We start from the raw sequence: 24951 nt of genomic DNA on the forward strand, positions 1-24951 counted from the left end.
TCTATAGGTTATGTATTTTGGTGTGCATCATGGAACTCGAACTGAGTATAATAAATAAATGAGGTCATGATGTGGTATACCCAGGACTGGAAACTCGCTGCGAGTAGGAATTTTGTCGGAGGTTGTTACTGTTGGATCAATGAGGGTATCGGAAGTAGTCATAGTTGAATGAACATGGTGAGTTGGGTTTAGGATAAGTAGAGTCATGTTACAGGATTCAAATTTGTAGAACACCTGTCTTGAATCACACATAGATACAAGTAAATTCATATTAAAGTCACCAAACAAGCAGATAGGCAGGTTTGCACATACAGTATTTCCTTAATGGATTTACAAGCTAATGGTACAGTTAGTAGTGTAAGGAAAACAGGTTGGTAATACTCTTAGTAGGCTGTTTTCTAATTCCAAGAAATTTCCTGTCCTGGGAGGTCTGTATACCACTCCTATTAGAACTTTCTGGGTAAACGTAGTTATTTCCACAAACAGAAATTCCGGTCCTGGACATTCAGAATGAGGAGATTTATAAATTAATTTACTGGGGAACTTATTCCTAATGTGCATAGCTGTTTCACCTCCTTGCTGAACACTATCGTTCCAAGTCATCACTCTCATTTTTGGTCCATATTGAAAACAGCGATCTCACTTAGTTTACAAAAGGTGTACATTTATTGTTCAACCTATTCAATACAATCAGTACCACGTTATGTGGTTAATTAGACATAGAAAATCTTAATATTATGGCGACATGTTTCGCCTTTCTTATTGGGTATCATCAGCCATATTAATTTAATCTTAAAACAAACATTGTTAAAAGGACAATGACATTTATAATTTGTAAAAATTGAACTGTGATTTGTTATGATATTAACTTTATAAAATAGTGGTTATAAATTATGATATTGGGACATACAACACCTGCTAAATTTATTGTAAACTAATTTAAAATCTTGTCTAAGAGAATTTGTATCGATATAAAGTTCTAAAAACGGCACATGTCTGGTATTGAAGTGGATCCTCTTCATTATAAAAGTCAGCATATATTCGCTGTGGCAGTTGCCAACATAAACTTGAGGATGAATTTTGTTTATATTTTGCGTTCCAACATTAAAAGATTGGTTAAGAGAAAAGGCAAAGGTTATGATGTTATCCTCAGTAAGTTGATTGGTCTAAAATATTATCTGATATAACCGTTTAAAATTAGTTTACAATAATTTTAGCAGATGTTGTATGTCCGAATATCATATTTTATAACCACTATTTTATAAAGTTAATATCATAACAAATCAAAGTTCAATTTTTACAAATTATAAATGTCATTGTCCTTTTAATAATGTTTGTTTTAAGATTAAATTAATATGGCTGATGATGCCCAATAAGAAAGGCAAAGCATGTCCCCAAAATATTCAGATTTTCTATGTCTAATTAACCACATAACGTGGTACCGATTGTATTGAATAGGCTGAACAATAAATGTACACCTTTTGTAAACTAAGTGAGATCACTATCGTTCCTCCGTAATTGGAATTCGCTTAATGAGACTAGAGTTGAAGGTAAAGAGTTGCGAAGCCAAGTCTTGGAGATTGAAACAACATTATTTTGCCTCCTTCACAAATAGCTTTTAACTCTGCGTGATGGACAGGAATAGACTGAGCATTGATATGAACACAAAACAAGCAGGTAGGCAGGTTCGTACATATTTTCTAAACGGATTTATGAGCTAATGGACCAGTGAATGGTGTGGGGGGAAACCTGTGAGGGGTGGCCTTCAGATGAGGAAAGGAATGCAGGAGGCTCCCTCAAGGATGAGTCACATGGGGAGAGCAGAGGAAACGTATGCAGGGTGCTGGTCATCACTTTCCATGGAACAAGTTATTTCAGTACTCCCAAGCTCAGGTATGGTGAGGGAAAGACTAGAAAATTTTTACCTCTGTTATTCCCTGATAACTGCTACCAAAACAACACACACACAGAGTGTTTGTCATTACTTCTGTACACTGTTTCACACCCTAGCTGCTTCAATAGCCTAACATTGTTAAGGTCAACTCGTTTAGTCACTTGTATTTTTTTCCCGTTAGAGTTTATTACAAATTTATCGCAAATAGTTAGCAACATACATACATGCATACATACATACATACTGTGCCCTTCAATTTTGGTTATATTTTATTCAGAAGTAATATTATATCAGTGGGTAGAGGCAGTATTGCAACAGCCAGGACGGAAATTTTATCATTTCCGTGTCGTCGAGAGGCGAGCTACTTGGAGCTTGTTTTCCCGGTCGAGCAGGCAAGGTGTGAGTTGGGAATTTTTTATGTGTCCTTCAGTCAGCTGTGTACCACGTGACCAGTGGGGGAGAGCAGGAATGCCGATCGATAAACCCAAGGCCGATTCACGTCTAACTGTATCAGCCAATAAAAAGATAACACCCGCCTGAATGCAGGTGATCAATCAATCAAAAATGATTAAGAAGGCACACCTCTGTCTCGAGACAATTATATTGCAGTATTTCCGAAAGAATTGATTATTCTGAACTTGGACTCTGACTGCTTCGTTTGCTGCTTTTTGACGTTTTCACTTCACTGGGGAACTTTACTTTGCCGACCTCCTTGAATATTAAATACTTGGCAGTTCAGACATGTCATAAAATCTGTCTACAAATTTTAGAAGAATATCAAAAAGTTACGTATTCCAACCAACTTATTAATCATCGAGTGTGGGTTCTGAACATATTGTAAGGCTTGTTTATCAGTTTCAGCTCATTTTACTGGAGAAATAGAAGAGGAAGACTACTTGGAGTTCAACAATATTTCGAGATACCAGTACACCTGCAAGCTGAAATCCACCGCTGTTTCCTGTATGTCCTCGCAGCTCCACTGAGTTACTAAACATGTGAGGCATCTTCAGACATGGAAAGGGACGCAGTTCGATGGTGGGTGACTTGACCAAGTCCTAGGTCATCCGCCAAAATCCAGTCTTCAACATTCACTTGAATACCATATTTAAAAATTACTTTCTATCTATTTCTGTACACTTACTGTAAACATAGTCCTTTCTTATTCATTTACAGTAACTTCTCATAGTATTTCAGTAGTTAGAGATTTCATTCCTTCTTTCTGTGGTGCAAGGTAGCTTGTGATGTTGTGTAAATGTGTATTGGATTCTATTAGTTAGTTAGTTTGAGTGAATGTCTTCGAGATTATTCATGACTGTCCCAATTCTCGCATAATGGTAGCATTAAAATTAATTTGACCTCACCGATAATCTATATTTAATTTTAAATGACATTATAATTAATTTGAAGTCAGATGGGACAATATACAAGTGCATTACGTTACGTTAGATTTCCCTCAGTGGTACTGCAATATTTTGATGGGTTCATGACATACTAGAGTCATCTAAAAATTTATCGTACAGTAGCCTACACGAATGTGACCATGCACGGTCAATAATAATAATAATAATAATAATAATAATAATACAAATAATTCAAGCTTTATTACGGGTTAAAAATATTAGTAAGGTCATGAGTAAATATTATTTATTCTTGTATAAGATTAATGTGTGCTCAGATGATGTCAATATGAGCCTGAAACATGGCTGTATCTTGACGGATCGTTATTATATTTACTGCACTGTGATATTATTTTGGACTTGGAAATGGATCTATTATTTGAGGATTATTTTGTAAATCCATTAATTGAGTCTAGTGGGAAGAGAGTATGTTGCCCAACATAATTTCTTCAGATGGAGCACGTATTAATTGAGAGCCATAATATTTAGGGAGTAATAATAGTGTCGCAACTCATGGACCGTAAGCGCGTATGCTTAATTTTGACCTGTGTTGTAGGCGTTTTTGGAGGATATTTTTCTGATGATATATATCATCAACATTCTCTTGGACATCGTTGTGAACACAATCTCATCTTTGAAGTGATAATCCTGACTCTATCACATTCCGATTCGTAACAATGAAATTTAGCCGATACCGTCATCATAAAATTTTCCTTGACTTAGATTAAAATCTAAAATAAAAATCAAGGACTAGTATTCGTGATAAATATTTGTTTAATATTACCGTGTATCCTTGTGTGAGTGTTGTGTGTGTGATTTATCCATATTTTGTGAATTGTAATATTTTTCTTGTCGTCATTTGACGTGATATCCTTTCTGCTGCGTGCGTATTTTTGATCGATTTTGTGTCACTTTGTTGTGGTCATAATTTATTCAGTTATGAACCTTTAGTGAATTTTATTGAAAAATAAGCTAGAATAGGATCTTATTTCTTAGAAAAAAATGAATAAGTAAGGTCCATGTCCGTGGATGGGAATCACTAACTGAGTATTGTTAACCTTACACAACCATTAATTTTGGAGTCAATGAGAAACATTGTGATTGACACAGCGTCAAATTACGCAAATATTGAGGAGAATTATTACAAAATAATTGTAAAAATATTTTTGTTAATAATTTTAAAATCTGAGAAAGATGATTTGAAAATAATTTCATCGGTAAAAATTTTATTTTATTTTTCAATTACTGATAGAAAGAGATAATTCGATTATTAATAATAAATGAATTACAGAGGAAGCTAATTTAATTTTCAAAATAATTTTATTTAATTTGACAAAGGTATTCTCAAAATTTTATTTGATTATTCTACCTAGTCAAAGTAGGCTAATACTTGTTCATGTATTTGCAGATTCGCATATCTGCTGTTTTTTCTGAAGAAAGGAAATTCCATTTAATGAGACCAAGGGAGAAGACAATGATCGAAAAAGAGAAACCCCGAGATTTTGTAAAATTTTAATTTGTTTGTGGAGAGTGTTAGTTGTAATAAATGTTAAAACCCTACTTTTAGTATTTCTTTCATTTGTCGCTAGTCCTTAAGCTATTCCTGCTCTTAAAAATATTTGCACAGCCTGAAAGCGAACGGTCTACCTCTGAGACTTTCGCTCTCCGACTGAGCTGCCCGGCAAAAAGGGGGCAATACATACATACATACATACATACATACATACATACATACATACATACATACATACATACATACATACATACATACTGTACCATTACGTTACATTAGCGGCCGTAAATGTCATGGAAACAGTGGACAAATATGGCGCACAATAGCTTCAGGTAATGTGCAAGTACACAGAGTAGAGATCTAGTAAATCGATATCGCCCAGCCGCAAGGAAAAAGAATCTCAACATTAAATAATGATGGACTAAAAAATTTGAATGAAACCGATTCTTGACTACCTTGAGAAGAAAGAGTTACGAGTTGAAGAAGAGCAGCCCGACTTACGGAAGGATATAAAAGGGTCAACGCAACGTTAATTACTAAAGTATTAATATACAAACAGCAGTGAAGATTACACCTGCAAAAATATCGGCGGAAAAGGCGTAGATTTGAGGGAAAATATTTGTTACTGTAACACCTAAACTCAGAAGCGAAAGGAAACTTCAGCCGAGTTATACATTGCCGAAAGTAGTATTATAACGGCAAATCCTTGCTAAGAAAGGCATAATTTATTGTTTCCAGGAGGGAGACAATATCTGTTTAAGCGAAAGAAATAGCAAGAAGTAGGCCAAATTAGAGAAATCTCTAAAATTAAAAAAATAATATTTTCCACCAATACGAGATTCTAAAAACAAATATTACGTATTGAGTAGCCTACTATTCACCAGTACACTATGAATTATACTATGTATTTGTTCTTTTATGATTGCATGAGAACTGGTGACAAGATGGACTCAGCTTAAACAGATGGTAATGGTCGCTCAAGACTGAATAGCTCAAGCCAAGATCCTCAGCCGGAGCCGCAGATGACGTAATCTTTGGATCGCAGGGGCCTGCCTACTCCAAGATGCCGTAGACCAGGAGAGTACCAGCAGCAAAATCCCGTTACGAGATAAGTATTATGAGTTGCATCGTAATGAATTTGAAATCAATTGATGAAAAATATTTATATGTGTGCAGGAGTGCTAGAAGTAAGAGATGTAGTGCCAATGAAAGGATATGTGAATATAAATGCCAATTATTAGCCGATGAAATGTGCCAATTCATGCTATATAACTGTGGTGCTAATGTGATAATTTTAAGGTTAATGGAAACTAGATCTGATTGAGCATTTGTTCATGTTTAGTGCCAATCCATACGTGTAGACCGTAAAACGTTTAACCAGTTGAGGTTATAGAAAATGCAGGCGAGATAGGAGACGTAACCTAAAACTTCAGATCAATATGTGTTGCAATCATGGCCAGTACGATAATAGTATTGTAAGGAAATGTTTGAAATATTACGAAGTTGCAATGTATGAGAGAATAATCAGGTTATTAAGTATTGTTACCGTAACACAGAGGTTATTTAAGTGGAGTTGAATGAACAAATTTTTTTAATATGGAGGTATATATATATGAAGGAAATGGTATAATAATGTGGCAAGATGTAATTAGAGTGAGGAGATATGTTTCTGTTCGTTGCTTGAGAAAGGGATAGATGATTGAATTGCGAATTCCTGTGTTACATATGATATTTATGTTAGAATTAGCACTGCAAGTGAAGGATTTAGGCCATGTTAAGTTGAATGTATGTCTTGAGCCAAGCATAATGTGTCACGTAGTAACTTTCAGCGGAAGATATTGATAGGTTACGTGTTTGTTATACATTACGTAATATGAATATACAAGAATAGAATGGAGTCTCGCATATTTACATTTGAAGGTCAGCGCGTCAACACTAGTATGGAGAATGGTTTTCTTTGACAAAATCTTGGCACAGCGAAGAGATATTTGAGTATATGTAAATATATTGGCATATGATTAGGAATGCATGGCACAATTTTCGCAGGTTAGACTAACGTACTATCATATCTATGGCACTCTGTAGTAAGATTATTTGGTTTTATTTTGTACATACGGTGATGTACTGTTTTAATTTATTCATTTTGGGTTATGATAGGAATATTAATAACTGCATGGGTGTTTTGAACCCAAATTTAAACATGGTAATGCTTATCTCGTAACGTGATGAGTCACAAACAAGAATCCAAACATGTATCCAAGTAAATTTGGTCAAACAGACCGAAAAGAAAGATGAAACTTAAATGATGCCCCAAAGAAAATCCCAAACAATATTAAAAGGAAGATATTCCACTCCTCCTTCATTTAATAAAGTTTTGGTCCCTATTTTTCCCCTTGTAACAATTTAAACATGGAAGATATGGTATATTTTTGAAACTTAACTAAAATGTAAGCAAATATGATGATAACTTAAAGATTTTTCAAATATGTTTATCTTGGAAGTCAAGCATTTGAAAATGATATTTGTAATTTCACACGATTTTCCTTTCTTTATTGCCGATGGATGCATATTATTCAATTTTATAATACATTAGCATGCTAATAAACTAGATATATTTTTGATTTTGCGTTTCTATTCCTTAAGTAACTTGTAGTACATAGTAGTATGGTAATATACGGATCTATTGAGTTAATTTATGCTAAATACTAGGTGATGATTAGATAATTTCCTTTACGTATGGATACGGAATGACTGGTTCAATGGACCGATACTCTTCAACGGAATCTACGATTTGTCTAAAGCATATGGGAATATAATGAAGCGAATTTACCCTGAGAGGCGAATATGCACCATGTTGTTGTAGCTCGTGTTCATAAATTATATCTCAGTTCAGAATCTAGGTATGATTTTCGACCCGATGCTTTAAATTTTGTGGCCGGAGCAATATTTAAACATGTGTATATTCAGTTAATGCTCCAACGCGGCGTAATAGAGGAAGTCACCGCGGGAACTTTAATAAACGAAAGGTGCATTAAATTTGGCCCCCAACAGTGGAGCAAGTTGAAGAGAAAGGTACCGTGGTCGCCATATATCATTAAATTTGTGTCCCGAACGTGAGGCAAAGTTTGAAGAGGTCGGATGATTAATTAAATTCTGGATGTACAGAAATTTTATAACTTGATTATGGAGCAAATATTGAGGATGAGATATGGATGATTGGATTGGACATGGGTTATATGATGCCGTAGCCTCAAGCAAGTTGAAAAGAGTACCGTGGCTGTAGTATAATATTTTGAGCTCTTATTCGTAAAGTGAGTTGTTGAAAAAGGAGTGATGGAAGAAAATGATATGATGGGAATTGGAGATAGACGTTGGACATGGTTGAATATAGTTTAATGATACAACATAAGGCAGAGGAGGAGGAAAATATATCACGATAAAGGAATATTGAGAAGACAGATTATGGATGACATGAAGATATATGAGGTTAGATTGTAGCGGTGAAGAGAGATAATAGGAAAAGAGGATGGCAAACATAATATAGTATACCCTAATCAAGAAGAAAGCTGTACAATGAGTTAGAATGTAACTATGAGACGGCATGGAAAAATGAAATGAAGCATGATGGATTGCGGATGCAAATATGGCATGCGATGAAGGATGATTTCTTGTATACTAGGAATAAAGTAGGAAAGGGAATGACTGTATATTTATTTAGATTGTTCCGAGAAAATTTCGTTAGGTACTTAGGATAGTAGAAGTGTATTAATGGAATGTTAATTTTATTTATTGTATATGTAGGTTAAGTGAATAAGGGATAAACATAATTGAAAATGATTATTATTTTAAATGTTTGGATTCTCATGTGACTTGGACAGGCTGGTTTGGTTGAGCTAAAGTAGTCTTGGGTGATCATTCCTAATTAAGAAAGAATTTGTTGAAGTAATAGAAGTTGTAGAATAAGTGTATGATTAAGTCTGACAGACTGTGTTATAGTAATATTTTGAGAACAAATTAGTTGAATTTACGGATACATAGAGAAAGTTAGGCTTATAGAGAATTTAACAGGCACATTAGAGAATTTTAAACGATATAAAGATGTCGAATTTAGCTCAGCTGAAATCCCAACTTGAGGGATACCAGAAGGTAACTGAGGAGGAAGTCAGGAAGAGAGACGAAGCGATACAGGAAGTCAGGGACAATCAAAAGGGGATTTTGGAAAAATTCCAAGAAATAATTAGCAGGCAAAATGAAAAATTCCAAGAAATGATTAACAAAATGGAAGGAAGAGAAGAAACAAGAAAACGGAATGAGGAGGAAAGAAGAGAAAGACAGGAGGAAACAAGAAGGCAGAATGAGAAATTTCAAGAGATGATTAATGGGCACAATGAAGAAGCAAGAAAGCAAAATGAGGAAGAAAGAAGGGAAAGCAAGAAGAAGCAAGGAAACAAAATGAAAAATTCCAAGAAATGATTAACGAAAACAACGAAAGAGCAAGAAAGCAAAATGAGAAATTCCAAGAGATGATTAATGAGAGATTTCAAGAAATGATTATCAATCAGGAGGAAAAGCAGCAAGAAGAGATTAACAAGCAAAATGAGAGGCAGCAAGAAATGAGGGAAGAAATGAAAGAGGTCATAAGAACGAAAATTGAGAGATTTGGAAGCGAAGTTACGCAATTTAAAACAGATATTGATGAGCTGCGTAATCAGATGACGGAAACTGTGGAAAATAGGAGTGAAGAGGTTAATAAAAAAATAAATGAAGTCAGCAAGGAATTGAACGAAAATAGAGAGGTTATACGAACTCTAAAGGAGACGGAAATGAAGAGTTTGACGGAGAATTTGGAAAGCTTGAAATTAGATTTCACAGAGAGATGGGAACAATATCAAGAGAGGATGAACAAATTAGATGAGGTAATAGGAAATACGAATAAGTCAGTGGAAGTAAATTTTATCCTGGCGAGAGAACAAGTATCGAATAAAATAGATATTGTTACCTCTACTACAGTGGTAGCACCAAACATTGGCCCAAACACAGTTAAAGGGAAGGTAAGTGTACAATACACAATATAAGAAAACACTACACATTCGGAAAAACAGTAGCTAGCATACGATCTCCAACAAAACCAGTATGTAACTATCAGTAGGGCCAACTAGTGAACGACAAAACAGGAAGATGGAAGGGCTGGGAACCTACCAAAGGCATGGACATGGCTTAGATAGCGGATTCCGAAATGAATCTCCGTGATCCTTAGTTTTTAAAATATTATTTACAAGATAATTCTACAAATACATTCCAAGTTATGAACTATAAGTTCAGTGATATAAATAGGTTATTCGTAGCAGTGTAAACTCAAATTACAAATCAACTGTACATCTAGTTTCCAATGCAGTAGTACAATGCAATTTACAGGTTATCCAAAATCTAGCGTACCTAAAGTGATAGAGAACTATCAGAGGCAAACCCCAAGGGAAATGCTATTAAACTACAATATACATATTTTAGTGAAACAAAACGGGAATGCCTCGGAAACGAACAGGTAAGTCTAGCTGAAACTAAGGCGTCATAAGTAACTAATTTGGTGAATCTAGGCGAGGTTAGGGCAGACTCCTGTATGAAAACCAAATCGGAACATTACGGAATTCAAGAGTGCTTACCCGAGGAGTGTGCCATCCCGAAAACCGGAGGGACGTCATCCAGACAGGCTGCTCGCAGACAGATAAACCGAGACCGACAGAATTCAGGATACAGAATTTTTTCGAACACTACCTCGCTCACTATATATAGGAATTACTGGCCTTGGAGGCAACCAATCAGCGTGCACGTGTTCCCTATCGCCACCTAGACTCACCAATCACAATCTTACTTTCGATTGCGAACTTTGCCTAACATTCTAGAATACGCACGATCGCGAAAGTCGTATTTTTCCAGAATAAACAGAACACACTTTCTAGAACACATACCAACAAAGTAACACACCCAGTACAAAAGTCATGTAACTTTCTAGATCTTTCCAGGAACTATAGACAGAATTCTACTATTTACAAATGCCTATGTTACAACATTATACAGTACAGGTTAGGTCATTAAATTATCTTATGCTCTACAAATAACAGTACAGGTTAGGTCATGATAAATAAAACATTATATGGTACTTCGCCAATAAAGTCTTTAAAAAAATTACATTCCACTCATCCTACATAGTTCACTTGTAACAGATATAATCCGAGAGGAAATACAGCGGAATAAGAATGAGGTTGACAGCAGAGTTAACAATACGGAAAGGGAGTTGCGGACTATCCGAAAAGAGATACAGGAATTAAGGGTAGATGACCAAAACACAGGATCCAGTATGTTAGGGAATATGGATATTCGGATGAACGAAAGAGAAACAACACCAACGATGACGACGGATTCCAACCAGATTATCAACGGCGGAATAATTGGAAACAGGAATTGTAGCAATGGAGGTCCAGCAGTAATAAATATTATTAAAACAGTTGATGATAGACCAAAACATTTTGATAACACTGCAAGTCTATCACCTAAGCAATTTCTTCGGGAAATGGAGGATTATTTTAGGGTTAATCCAATTCCGAATGAAAGAAAGCTCAAAATAGTTGAAAAACACTTAGACTCCAACCCTGGTATATGGTACCAAGCATTTAGGTACAGCTTTCATGATTATGAGGAATTTAAAACAGCATTCTTGCAAAGGTATTGGAGCTCAGAGGTACAATTACAGCTTAGGATGGAGCTATACTCCCGGAAATTCGCATTTAATGGGCAGACAAGATACTCCGATTATTTTGTGTTCCAATTTCAACTATTTCAAGATCTGGACGCCGCACCAAGCGAATTGGAAGCAATAAAAACAATCCAGGGGAAGTTTCCTCCCGAGGTGCAAAGGCACTTGGCAGTAGCAAATGTTCAGACAGCTATAGAAATGGAAGACCGGCTAAGGCAACTAGACATGGCAACTGCACATCCCACGACCAGGTTAATGCGGAATGCAGAGAATGAGGCATCGATAAATGTGATAACGCCGGAGAATGTGGAAAATAGTAGATGGAGAGAACTTAAGAATGGTGTTAGAAACCGGGAAATGGATGGAAAGAAAGAAACAAAAGAATGCCAATGCCAAAAAGGATGTGTAAATCGACGGACATATCAAACGAGCGATAGATATGTACCATATTATAGGACGAATAATAGGTACTCAGGAAACGGAGCTCGGAATAATTTTCGAAGAAGGCAACCCTACGAAGGAAGGAGAGAACAAACTTACAAGGGTAAAGAATTTGCCAAAAGAAAGTATGTCCAAGAGTTAAGGGAAAATTCAAACAATAAGGATAAATGGGAACAGGCGATTAAGGACAAAGAAGTGGTTGGTGACATAGAAGGTGCGGACAGCTTAGAACTCCAGGAATACAAGAAGATGGAGGCAGGGAAACGAAGGTTAAATCCGAATGCACAAAACTTTAGTGCAGGGATAGACGTTTCCGAGAAGAAAAAAAAAAAGTCGATTATAAATTAGATATAAATGAAAGATGCAATAAAGAACGGAGATCGAATGGAAAAATTATGAGTTGGTTAATTGCACAAATCAAGTCATGGGAGATAGAACCGGAAGATTTACTGTATGATGAATCATCGAATATAGGACCACAAGGAGTAAATTTACCAATAATTATTGTAAGAGTAAACGAAATGAGGACGCGTTGTCTGATAGATTCTGGGGCAAGTATTAGTGTGATCTCGAATATGTTATTCTTAGAGTTAGAAAGAAAAATGAAGTTACCAACGATACCTGTGTCAGGAATAAAAATCAAAGGAATTATACCAGATAAAACTGTGGAATGCAAAATGCAAATGTATTTGAATATCGGAATAGGGAACCAAAGATTTGAGCACCCATTTATAATTATGAACAGAATAAAATACAATATTATTTTAGGCGTGGATTTCATGGTTGCTACAAAAATGGTCATTGATATGGAAAGACAGGAAATTAGGTTTCCAATTAGCGAAGATCGTGCGAAGGAAACGACAGAAAAACTCAGAATAAGCGTTAGGAAGGATCTGTCAGAACATATGAGAATTGTAGGTCGGGAGACAAATGGCCATGACCAGAAGAGCAATTTTATAAACCAAAGCCCAAATCAGGCAGCAGAATCAGAGATAGCCTACACTACTGAAAGAATATTAAGTTTAGAGGAAGAAGAAAAGGATCAAGAAATATGGAAAAGTCTTATGGAAGCTAAGATTTCGCCAGAGGAGAAAACCAGGTTGTACGAAATTTTGAAGAAGTATTCAGACATATTTAAGAACAAACCAGGAAAAATCCCCAATTTCAAATACAAGCTGATGGTTAACGATTGGACACCGTATAAAGCAAAGCTGTACGATATACCTGAAAAATATTTCCAGCAAGTGAAAGAAATAATCCAGGAAATGTTGGATGATGAGATAATAGTTAAAACAGCTACACCATACTTGAACCCTTTGGTAATCGTAAAGAAAAGCAACGGTAGCCTCAGAATTTGCCTAGACGCGAGGGGTATAAACGGGAAGCTAATTCCAGAATATGATAAAGTACCAAAAATTAAGGACATCATTAAGAAATTCAAGGACATGAAGTATTTTTCTAGCCTTGATTTCACATCATCATTCCATCATATTGTGTTGGAGGAGAAGTCACGACTATTGATTGGGTTCATGTTCGACAATCAAACGTATGCTTACTGCAGGCTTCCATTTGGGTTGAAAAACAGTTGTGCAGTTCTTATCAGGGCTCTGGATAGAAACTTGACAGCAGAAGTAAAGGGTTATGTGACTTCCTATGTTGAAGATTTGATCCTGGCAATGAGAACATACGAAGAGCACTGTGAGAGACTTGAAAAGTTGCTGGATAACTTGAAGAACACTGGATTTAAAGTCAATGTTGCCAAATCAAAGTTCTGCCAGTCGGAGATCCCTTTTGTTGGACATGTTATCGACGGAGAAGGAATACGACCTAACCCAGCTAAAATCAAAGCAATATGTGATTTCCCGAGGCCAACAAGGATAAAGCAGATTAGACAATTCCTAGGAATGACGCAGTTCTTTGCAGATCACTGTGATAGGTATACCGAAGTGGCAGCACCGTTACAAGAATTACTCAAAATAAATAATAGGTGGAAATGGGGAAATGAAGCGGAAAAGGCTTTCGTACAAATGAAGGAATTAATGGCGAATAGTATCAGATTGGGTTATCCTGATTACGAGAAAGAATTCATAATACAATCCGATGCATCCAGGATTGGAATCGGGGCATGCCTGTATCAAGAAGAACCAGAAGGCGGAAAGAAGCGAACATATTTGGCATTTGCAAGCCGTAAATTAAGAAAGCATGAACAAAATTACACGACAACCGAGCAGGAACTCTTGGCAATAGTGTTCGCATTGCAGCAATGGGCGAAAATAATAAGTGGATATCCTGTGACCATACGCACTGATCATAAGGCGTTAGTCTTTGGTTTAAAGGCCGCAATGGCAAGCGAACGAGTAACGCGCTGAATATTATTCACACAGCAGTTTCAGTTGAAAATAGAACATTGTAGAGGAAAGGATAATATTTTGGCCGATGCTTTGAGTAGAAATCCAGAACAAACGGAAGAATTAATACATCAAATAGAGTTGGATGACCGAGACGAGCAAATCATTGAAAAGCTGCGAACTATTGAGATATTACAAAGGGCAGATGCGAATCTAGCTAAAATACTAGATAAATTGGAAGGACAGACTACGGAAGTGAACATAACACAGATATACCGGATTATAAATGGAAGGTTAAATAAGTATCTTCTTGAAGGTCACAGGAAAGCACGAATTGTGGTGCCAACCCAGTTACAAAGGGAATTAATATGGTTGACCCACCGGATCACTGGCATACCTGCCAACTTTTAGAAACCAAAAATAGGAAGATATTTTAATTCTTGGATTTCAACACATATATTGCACCATGGCCTACGTGAAAAAAGGTCAGGATAAAAGGCATACTTATCTACAGTTACAATGCAAATTAACCATTAAATTTAAAATCTTAAACTAAGAAAACATAAAAATAGTTACAAGAAAATGTACCTAATCACTCTCATTTATGACATTTACATACGAATAATATTTGTCACACCGTCACACGCAACAAAATACATAATACCGTATTTTCTCGCATAATTAACGCACTTTTTTGACGAAAAATACAGGCGAAAACTTCGGATGCGATTCAAGGAATTCGGATATTTAGAAATTATTTACAATTCATTTATATTTAAAAGATACATCAAATATAATCCAAACACAATTGGTTCAACCCATTTGCAGTTATCGTCATTTGGCGTAAAATTCCGGCGTGAGATTTTTTCTGAAAAGTCAAATAGGGTACATCAGATAAGTTAGACACGTGGACTTGAAGTACGGTACCGACACTGGAAAATATTCTTCCCAATACGAGCTGACAATACGACCTGAATGACATACCGAAAAAAAACCTGTCCAACATGAGAAGGGCCGGGCATCGAAGGAGGGACCCTGCTACATTACTCCAAACAGTTCGTATCCAATCTTGTACGAGTGAGGTGCCCATCCACCCTTTTTCTTGAATACGAACGTGGATCACTCGCAGAAATTTTGCTTTAGGCATTGTTTTTCGTTTTAGAACAAAGTAAGGTGCATTGCTTTCTGCCATCAGCTATTACAGCAAGCATTGCAGTACATCGTCGTTTTTTTTTTTTTTTTTCCGGTAGCGCGTGCGATAACACTGTATGTTCCTTTCTTATCGACTGTTCGACTTCGTGGTATATGGAAACTGATTGGCGTCTGACCTGCGATTCCTATAAGGAAGATAGAATATTCCTTCACTTTACGCTTTTCAATCACAAAGCGCTGAAAATGGTTGAAATCATTCGTCACGTTTTTGGCATAATGTTGTTCTTCGTCGAAGAGAAAGTCCATTTCTCTTCATAAAATTAATTCAGCCTCGGCTAACCTTTAAATATGAGACAATGATTCCACGTGGTGCCGCGGCTATTTCTCATTCTTTAAAATGCAGCATTTTGTGAGAAACGGCTTATCCAACATCGCGTAACAAAATCATATAGTTAAGCAGATAATCCTCTACTTGCGGAAACATGCCGCTTTTTGGTCCACGAAATGCTTTGTGAGACTTGTTGGCCGCTTGAAGTGCACTTCTGTTACCGCGGTAGCGCATGTTTCATTTGGACACTGAAAACTTGCTGCCCGCTGCTCTATTCCCGTATGTTTCGGCGTAACTGATCACCGCAAGTTCGTATGATGCAGTACTGTACCAGTTTCTTAGAGTACTGTGGACTGACAAACAATTTTGAGATCACATAATGTCCCGTACGCGAAACACTCGTAAAACTAGTGCAGTGGGATTTCCTGCCGGCCAATACAGCACGTTGCCCTGTATGTGGAATGCCCGCTTTCGCAATAGGAAGCCTGCTACCTGAGTAGTTGGTGGCATCTTTATTTCGAAACGCATCCGTAGCTGAGTGATGGATCTTCGAAGTTGTGGGTTCGTCAAATTCCACTTTGGACCCAAAAATATTGGGATGTGTAAATTATGCAAGGGCGTCGATTACGGTACACGAGAAAATACGGTAGTTTCCTTTAATATCCGGTAAAATGTACAGAAATTTATAGGCATCTCTTAACACTTGGAGATAACGTTTGTCATATTTTTTGGCCATAACGAGAAAAGAAAATACCAGAAACTGTCATAGAAATGCAAGGAACAACTCCGACGAAACTACGCACAAAAACGATGTTAACAGCGCGCGAACAACACAATAACAAACTCATTGTTTCGTCCCGATTAACTGAGTCGTTAGCGCGCACTAGCCTCTTGCTTGCAGGACGATTGCCGCCCCGAATCCCCAGCTTAAAGCGCACACGCTGCTGTGGTGAGCGGGAAAAACGATACACGAAGGCGAAATAAAGCATCAAATACGCTTGAAAATTAGGTTTCGTAAATTACACAAGCACATAAGAATTTATCCTTTATTCTAGGGGAAGAGTATTGGCCGTACTAGAGGTTATATTAGTCAAAAATCGGAAGAAGTAAGAATTAATCGGAAAATCGGAAGACGAGTTAAAAACCGGAAAGTTTCCGGGTAAATCGGAAGGGTTGGCAGGTATGCACTGGACATGGGGGCATTGACAAAGTGTTAAATACTGTCTTGGAAAGATTCACCTGGAAAGGAATGAGGGCAATGATAAGGAAAGTGGTTAGGACATGTGACATCTGCCAGAGAACCAAACATAATGCAAGATTACTTACACATCAGTCAATAACAATACTACCAGATAGAGCAAAAGAGATATTCGCAATCGACATTTTTGGACCACTTCCAGTGGCTAGTAAAGAAAGAAAGTTTATAGTAGTAACGATGGATATATTCTCTAAATATATAGTTTTACGACCAATACAGAGAGCCAATTCAAAACAAGTCCTCCACGCGTTCATTAATGGTGTCATACCAAGAATGGGAAAACCTGAGAGAATACTAAGCGATCATGGTACTCAGTTTACGTCAGAACAGTTCCGTGAAGCTATGGAGAGGTTGAATATAAAACATGTGATGTGTTCAGTTAGGCACCCATTGTCAAATCCAGTAGAGCGATGTATGAAAGAGATTTCGAAGTTTTGTCGGATTTACTGCGGAAACAACCATTGGAGATGGATTGATGTAATACCAATAATTGAGCATAGTATAAACGATACCGTACATGAATCAACCGGACAGATCCCAAGTGTTCTACATAGAGATGAAATCCCACATAGGCCATGGGATGAAGTAATAGAAAGGCTAGTGGAGGATAGACTGAGTGTTCAGGAATTAAATAGTATAGTACGCGCAAAATTGGAGGAGCAATCACGGAAGAGGCTCAAGAGATTACGGAACAGAAAGTTTCACCGTCAATTGAGAGTAAATGATCTTGTATTAGTTAAGAAAACACCCAATTCCAACGTCATAGGGAAGGTATTTGCGAAATTTGCACATTTATATGATGGACCATATGTCATTAAGAAAGTGTTTGGAAACAACGCATACCAGATCGAAAATATGTCAGGAACATATAAAGGGGTATATAACGCAGCAAACCTAAAATACTATTACAGAGAAAACGAAGGATTAATGCCAAATAATACTTTAGAAATCAGTGAAAAAGATAATGATCCCTATATTGAATGTCAAACAGATAATGGGAATGAAAACGATCAAGAGTGATTATACGGAAGAAATCAGGAAGAATCATATCAAAGTAGTTAAGAAATAATCAAACATGAAATGAGATACATAGAATGAGGATAATGTAACGTAAAGGTCCATTATATAAGTATATGGAAGAGCGGATTAAATATGTTGTATCCAACATATTTAAAGTTAACGTGGAGGTGAAATGTACCATTACGTTACATTAGCGGCCGTAAATGTCATGGAAACAGTGGACAAATATGGCGCACAATAGCTTCAGGTAATGTGCAAGTACACAGAGTAGAGATCTAGTAAATCGATATCGCCCAGCTGCAAGGAAAAAGAATCTCAATATTAAATAATGATGGACTAAAAAATTTGAATGAAACTGATTCTTGACTACCTTGAGAAGAAAGAGTTACGAGTTGAGGAAGAGCAGCACGACTTACGGAAGGATATAAAAGGGTCAACGCAATGTTAATTACTGAAGTATTAATATACAAACAGCAGTGAAGATTACATCTGCAAAAATATCGGCGGAAAAGGCATAGATTTGAGGGAAAATATTTGTTACTGTAACACCTAAACTCAGAAGCAAAAGGAAACTACAGCCGAGTTATACCTTGCCGAAAGTAGTTATTATAACGGCAAATCCTTGCTAAGGAAGGCATAATTTATTGTTTCCAGGAGGGAGACAATATCTGTTTAAGCGAAAGAATAGCAAGAAGTAGGCCGAATTAGAGAAATCTCTAAAATTAAAAAAAGAATATTTTCCACCAATACGAGATTCTCAAAACAAATATTATGTATTGAGTAGCCTACTATTCACCAACACAATATGAATTATACTATGTATTTGTTCTTTTATGATTGCACGAGAACTGGTGACAAGATGGACTCAGCTTAAACAGATGGTAATGGTCGCTCAAGATTGAATAGCTCAAGCCAAGATCCTCAGCCGGAGCCGCAGATGACGTAATCTTTGGATCGCAGGGGCTGCCTACTCCAAGATGCCGTAGACCAGGAGAGATCCAGCAGCAAAATCCCGTTACGAGATAAGTATTATGATTACAAGTTGTCCATTTCATGACCGTATCGACGTTTAATCAAGAAGTAAGTATAAATAACCACCTAATCGATACTTTATTAATGCCTCAGGTAAAATTGAATAAAATTAAAACTTACAGGACATGTTTCGTCCACTTAGTGGTCCTCTTCAGCTGTATAAATAAAGAACTGAAAAGAAAAACATTGACAATAAGCACAAATAAAAGTTCTTTGGAGACTCCTTTGATAAAAATGGAGGTCATCAGAATAGGTCATCTTGCCTCTCGTTCTTGTTTGGAAAAGATGTTTATTCTGCGCTGTCTAGAGGGTCTGTCTTTGAGCGCGACCTGGTGAAGTAACGATGTGATACAGTTTGAACTGTCAAACTCTACTTCCCTTCTCTCCAGAGCTTTCCATGAACTGTCAAACTGTGGTTATTTATACTTACTTCTTGATAAGTATTATGAGTTGCATCGTAATAGATTTGAAATCAATTGATGAAAAATATTTATATGTGTGCAGGAGTGCTAGAAGTAAGAGATGTAGTGCCAATGAAAGGATATATGAATATAAATGCCAATTATTAGCCGATGAAATGTGCCAATTCATGCTATATAACTGTGGTGCTAATGTGATAATTTTAAGGTTAATGGAAACTAGATCTGATTGAGCATTTGTTCATGTTTAGTGCCAATCCATACGTGTAGACCGTAAAACGTTTAACCAGTTGAGGTTATAGAAAATGCAGGCGAGATAGGAGACGTAACCTAAAACTTCAGATCAATATGTGTTGCAATCATGGCCAGTACGATAATAGTATTGTAAGGAAATGTTTGAAATATTACGAAGTTGCAGTGTATGAGAGAATAATCAGGTTATTAAGTATTGTTACCGTAACACAGAGGTTATTTAAGTGGAGTTGAATGAACAAATTTTTTTAATATGGAGGTATATATATATGAAGGAAATGGTATAATAATGTGGCAAGATGTAATTAGAGTGAGGAGATATGTTTCTGTTCGTTGCTTGAGAAAGGGATAGATGATTGAATTGCGAATTCCTGTGTTACATATGATATTTATGTTAGAATTAGCACTGCAAGTGAAGGATTTAGGCCATGTTAAGTTGAATGTATGTCTTGAGCCAAGCATAATGTGTCACGTAGTAACTTTCAGCGGAAGATATTGATAGGTTACGTGTTTGTTATACATTACGTAATATGAATATACAAGAATAGAATGGAGTCTCGCATATTTACATTTGAAGGTCAGCTCGTCAACACTAGTATGGAGAATGGTTTTCTTTGACAAAATCTTGGCACAGCGAAGAGATATTTGAGTATATGTAAATATATTGGCATATGATTAGGAATGCATGGCACAATTTTCGCAGGTTAGACTAACGTACTATCATATCTATGGCACTCTGTAGTAAGATTATTTGGTTTATTTTGTACATACGGTGATGTACTGTTTTAATTTATTCATTTTGGGTTATGATAGGAATATTAATAACTGCATGGGTGTTTTGAACCCAAATTTAAACATGGTAATGCTTATCTCGTAACGTGATGAGTCACAAACAAGAATCCAAACATGTATCCAAGTAAATTTGGTCAAACAGACCGAAAAGAAAGATGAAACCTAAATGATGCCCCAAAGAAAATCCCAAACAATATTAAAAGGAAGATATTCCACTCCTCCTTCGTTTAATAAAGTTTTGGTCCCTATTTTCCCCCTTGTAACAATTTAAACATGGAAGATATGGTATATTTTTGAAACTTAACTAAAATGTAAGCAAATATGATGATAACTTAAAGATTTTTCAAATATGTTTATCTCGGAAGTCAAGCATTTGAAAATGATATTTGTAATTTCACACGATTTTCCTTTCTTTATTGCCGATGGATGCATATTATTCAATTTTATAATACATTAGCATGCTAATAAACTAGATATATTTTTGATTTTGCGTTTCTATTCCTTAAGTAACTTGTAGTACATAGTAGTATGGTAATATACGGATCTATTGAGTTAATTTATGCTAAATACTAGGTGATGATTAGATAATTTCCTTTACGTATGGATACGGAATGACTGGTTCAACGGACCGATACTCTTCAACGGAATCTACGATTTGTCTAAAGCATATGGGAATATAATGAAGCGAATTTACCCTGAGAGGCGAATATGCACCATGTTGTTGTAGCTCGTGTTCATAAATTATATCTCAGTTCAGAATCTAGGTATGATTTTCGACCCGATGCTTTAAATTTTGTGGCTGGAGCAATATTTAAACATGTGTATATTCAGTTAATGCTCCAACGCGGTGTAATAGAGGAAGTCACCGCGGGAACTTTAATAAACAAAAGGTACAATACATACATACATTTAATTGCAAAATCTTACTGTAAAAAGTCCATCAATCTGGTTAAATGTAAGAGAAGACCACTTGGCCTTAATCTTGCCAGAATAAATAAATTATCAATGGAATCAAATCAAAACAAATCAAACTTCAAATAGCCTACATGAGAAAAAATTAAGACCAACCTTATTGACCACACTGGTTCGAAGTTTGCTCAGAGACCCAGTCATGCTCAGCCTAGCAGAATCCAATGTTTCCTTAAGCTCACTTATCCGCCTTTGACTTTCATCATGACTCTTCTGTGTAGCTGTCATTTGCTTCAACTTAAAAGAAAAAATCAAACATATATTTTCATGAGTGTTCATATCTTTAGCTCATGTGGGTAACATGATTAATGAAATATTATAGTACATACATAGCCCTCAGCTCTAGTGTGCAGTTGCATGAGATCTTCCCGGAGACCTTCTAGCCGAGATTCTAATTCCTCTATCATGATATTTTGCCTTGCAATCTGAAAAATAATAAAACAAAAGTCATCAATAATGAACTGAAAGATGGCTATATGCAAGTAGAGGCAAATGCAGTATGTACGTGACTCTCCCTCAGTGGACAAATCTATCTTTATACTGGTCTGTTTTCAGACTGATTTTGCTGTACTGGAGTGAAAGCTGGTTGGACTCAGGATATCATATCCACAAACTGGAAGTAGTAGACTGAAAGTAACAAGAATAACTGCTAGTACATACAGTGGCAGGAGGGCATTCATAAAGAGGAGATAAAGGCTAAGGTAAGAATTAACTTGACGAATTAAGCCATAATTATGAACAAGCTTTGAAAGTGGGGTCATGTGAGGAGTATGGAGAAGGACAGGTTAACTACGAGAATAATGGACTCAGCTATGGAGTCCACTGCTATGGAGAGCAACGATAATTAGACTCGGTGTGGAAGTAAGTGAGGTCACAGAGCTAGTTGGAAACAAAGGTTTATAGAGGCACTTACTTCATTCACAGAAGCTTGTAGACTGAATGCTGGAAGACATAATAGTCTATAATGAAGATGTATGTCATTTCATTAATTATACTTATTATCATAAAATACAGTCCAACATTTAAGGGACAGGCATATATTACAGAAGTTTCACTTTGCATTTAAAATGTATGTATTCTAATACTATGTGATGACACTAAACAAAACACAGGAAAATATTTCTGTGTAAATAAATGAGGCAAATAATGTTTCTCAAATTATTTCCTATGAAAAGTGATATGTAGATGTGTTATGGAGTACATCGTCATTTGGGATGAATTTCTTGAACATAAAACACAAACTTTTTTTTTGCAAGCTGCTTTACGTCGCACCGATACAGATAGGTCTTATGGCGATGATGGGATAGGAAAGAGCTAGGAGTGGTAAGGAAGCGTCCCTGGCCTTAATTAAGGTACATCCCCAGCATTTGCCTGGTGTGAAAATGGGAAACGACGGAAAACCATCTTCAGGGCTGGCGACAGTGGGGTTCGAACCCACCATCTCCAGAATACTGGATACTGGCCGCACTTAAGCGTCTGCAGCTATCGAGCTTGGTAAAACACAAATTAAAGACTATTTCCTATGTAATATTGCCTTGAAGAGAGACATTAATGGCAAAATACTTGAAGCAATGCAGATGGTCAGTGATGCATGGAGATTAATAAAAGATGCAATAATTGCAAACTGCTTTCAAAAAGCTTAGAGTGGTTTATGCAGTAGATGACTTCACAGAAAGTGAAGTGCTGGATGATCTACAAACAGAGGAAAACTGAAGTGTTTGTGTGTTAAGTTGGATGTGCCAATTATATCACTGTGGAAAATGATGTATTCGTTCAAAAAGAAATCAGTGATGATGAAATTACGACAGATATTATGAGAGATAAAAGTCCATGTGATCAATGAACCAAAACTGATATGCATTTAAGGCAGTAGCCCAGGTGGCAGGTTCCCTATCAACTGTTTACCTAGACTTTTCTTAAAATATTTAAGAGAATTTTGAAATTTATTGAACACCTCCCCTGATAAATTATTCCAATCCCTAACTCCTCTCCCTATAAACAAATATTTGCCCCCTATTTGTCCTCTGGAATTCCAACTTTACCTTCAGATTGTGATCTTTCCTACTTTTAGAAACACCACTCAAACCCATTTGTCTACTAATGTCATTGCACATCATCTCTCCACTGACAGGTCGGAACATACTGCTTATGATACAAATTCTTATAATTGAAATAAAGAACCCCATCTTAGTACAATTACCGGAACTAATACAAATGCTTAAATCAGATATAAATAAATGCTATAAACATTTTAATCCGACAAAAGTTAATGGCTTATTGACGCAAACAAACTCAACTCCTCCCCTTACTTCTCCTAGACAATCCCCTCCACAATCTACTGCAGCTATCAATGCACCGCCTACCTTAACTTTCCCTTCCCACTCCCCGCCAAAACGTAAACTCATCCACACTCACTCATATAATACAAGAAGTGCAAACAGAATAACAAGTAGTTCTCAAGAGGCTAGGAGTAACACCAAACAATTACGCAGCAGAAAGAAAAGTAAGTGACAATTCTTCCAATAAGAAGTTATACAGAATTATAATCAAAACCATAAACATATAATTTTTTATCTTTCATTACAGATATACCAACAAGCCATTATGGAACGTACAAGAACATTTTAATTCCAATATCACATTAGAAAGTGTTTCATCAACAAGTTTGTTCACGAACAATATTATCCTATTGACAATATAAAATTAATGCCAATACATTTGTATAAATGTTACTCCAGCAACGAGAACAAGTCAAATGTCCATAATATAGACAATTATCAACTGCAGAAAATTGTCAATATAGTTTACGAAGTTTTAACGACAATCATACAAGTTAAGCAACATGAATCAATACAATTAGCCAGATCTCAAAAGTTTTTTATTTTTTATTTATTTTTTATTTTTTAAACAATTTAAAAGATGTTTACCAGATGAGTTTCGTCAATAAAATGTTAAACTTAGATAGATTTTAGACAAAAAGTTTTAACTTAAAGACATAATTTTATTGTTGTGTGACTTTTAAAATGTTATAAGATTTGTCAATTAGTTTTATAGGAATAATCTTGATCCAAAAGAATTGTTTCATGATCTTATACAACCTTAAGTGAATGATAGTTGGCTGATGATGCTCACGAAAAAGTAGCGAAACATGTACTATACAAACATCTTAATAAATATGTAGGTTTGTACTATGTTTTTATTGTATAGAATAGGTGGTAATTAACAAAATTATAAGAATTTGTATCACAAGTAGATCTTCAATACGGACAAAGAAGATGAAATTTATAACCTGCAACATACTGCTTAGTCAAGCAGCTTGTCTCCTTTCTCTTAGGACTTCCTAGCCCCACTTAGCAAAATTTTGGTAACACTACTCTTTTGTCGT

At 36.1% G+C, this 24951-nt stretch overlaps 1 protein-coding gene across 5 annotated transcripts in view; it reads right to left on the reverse strand.

Annotated features, from left to right (window-relative positions):
• The window catches only part of LOC136877770 (paramyosin), a 652246-nt gene that overhangs the window by 225343 nt on the left and 401952 nt on the right, over positions 1-24951 (reverse strand). For all 5 annotated transcript variants that reach the window (XR_011018593.1, XM_068228645.1, XM_068228647.1 and 2 more), the window contains 2 exons: positions 21896-21991; positions 21666-21803 (listed from right to left, as the gene is read on the reverse strand). Coding sequence is in view for 4 of the 5 variants with exons in the window: in XM_068228645.1 (XP_068084746.1) it covers positions 21666-21803; positions 21896-21991 (234 nt within the window). In the remaining variant the exon portion in view is untranslated. The remainder of the gene's footprint in view (positions 1-21665; positions 21804-21895; positions 21992-24951) is intronic.

Source organism: Anabrus simplex, chromosome 7 (assembly GCF_040414725.1).
Source record: "Anabrus simplex isolate iqAnaSimp1 chromosome 7, ASM4041472v1, whole genome shotgun sequence".
NCBI lineage: Eukaryota > Metazoa > Arthropoda > Insecta > Orthoptera > Tettigoniidae > Anabrus > Anabrus simplex.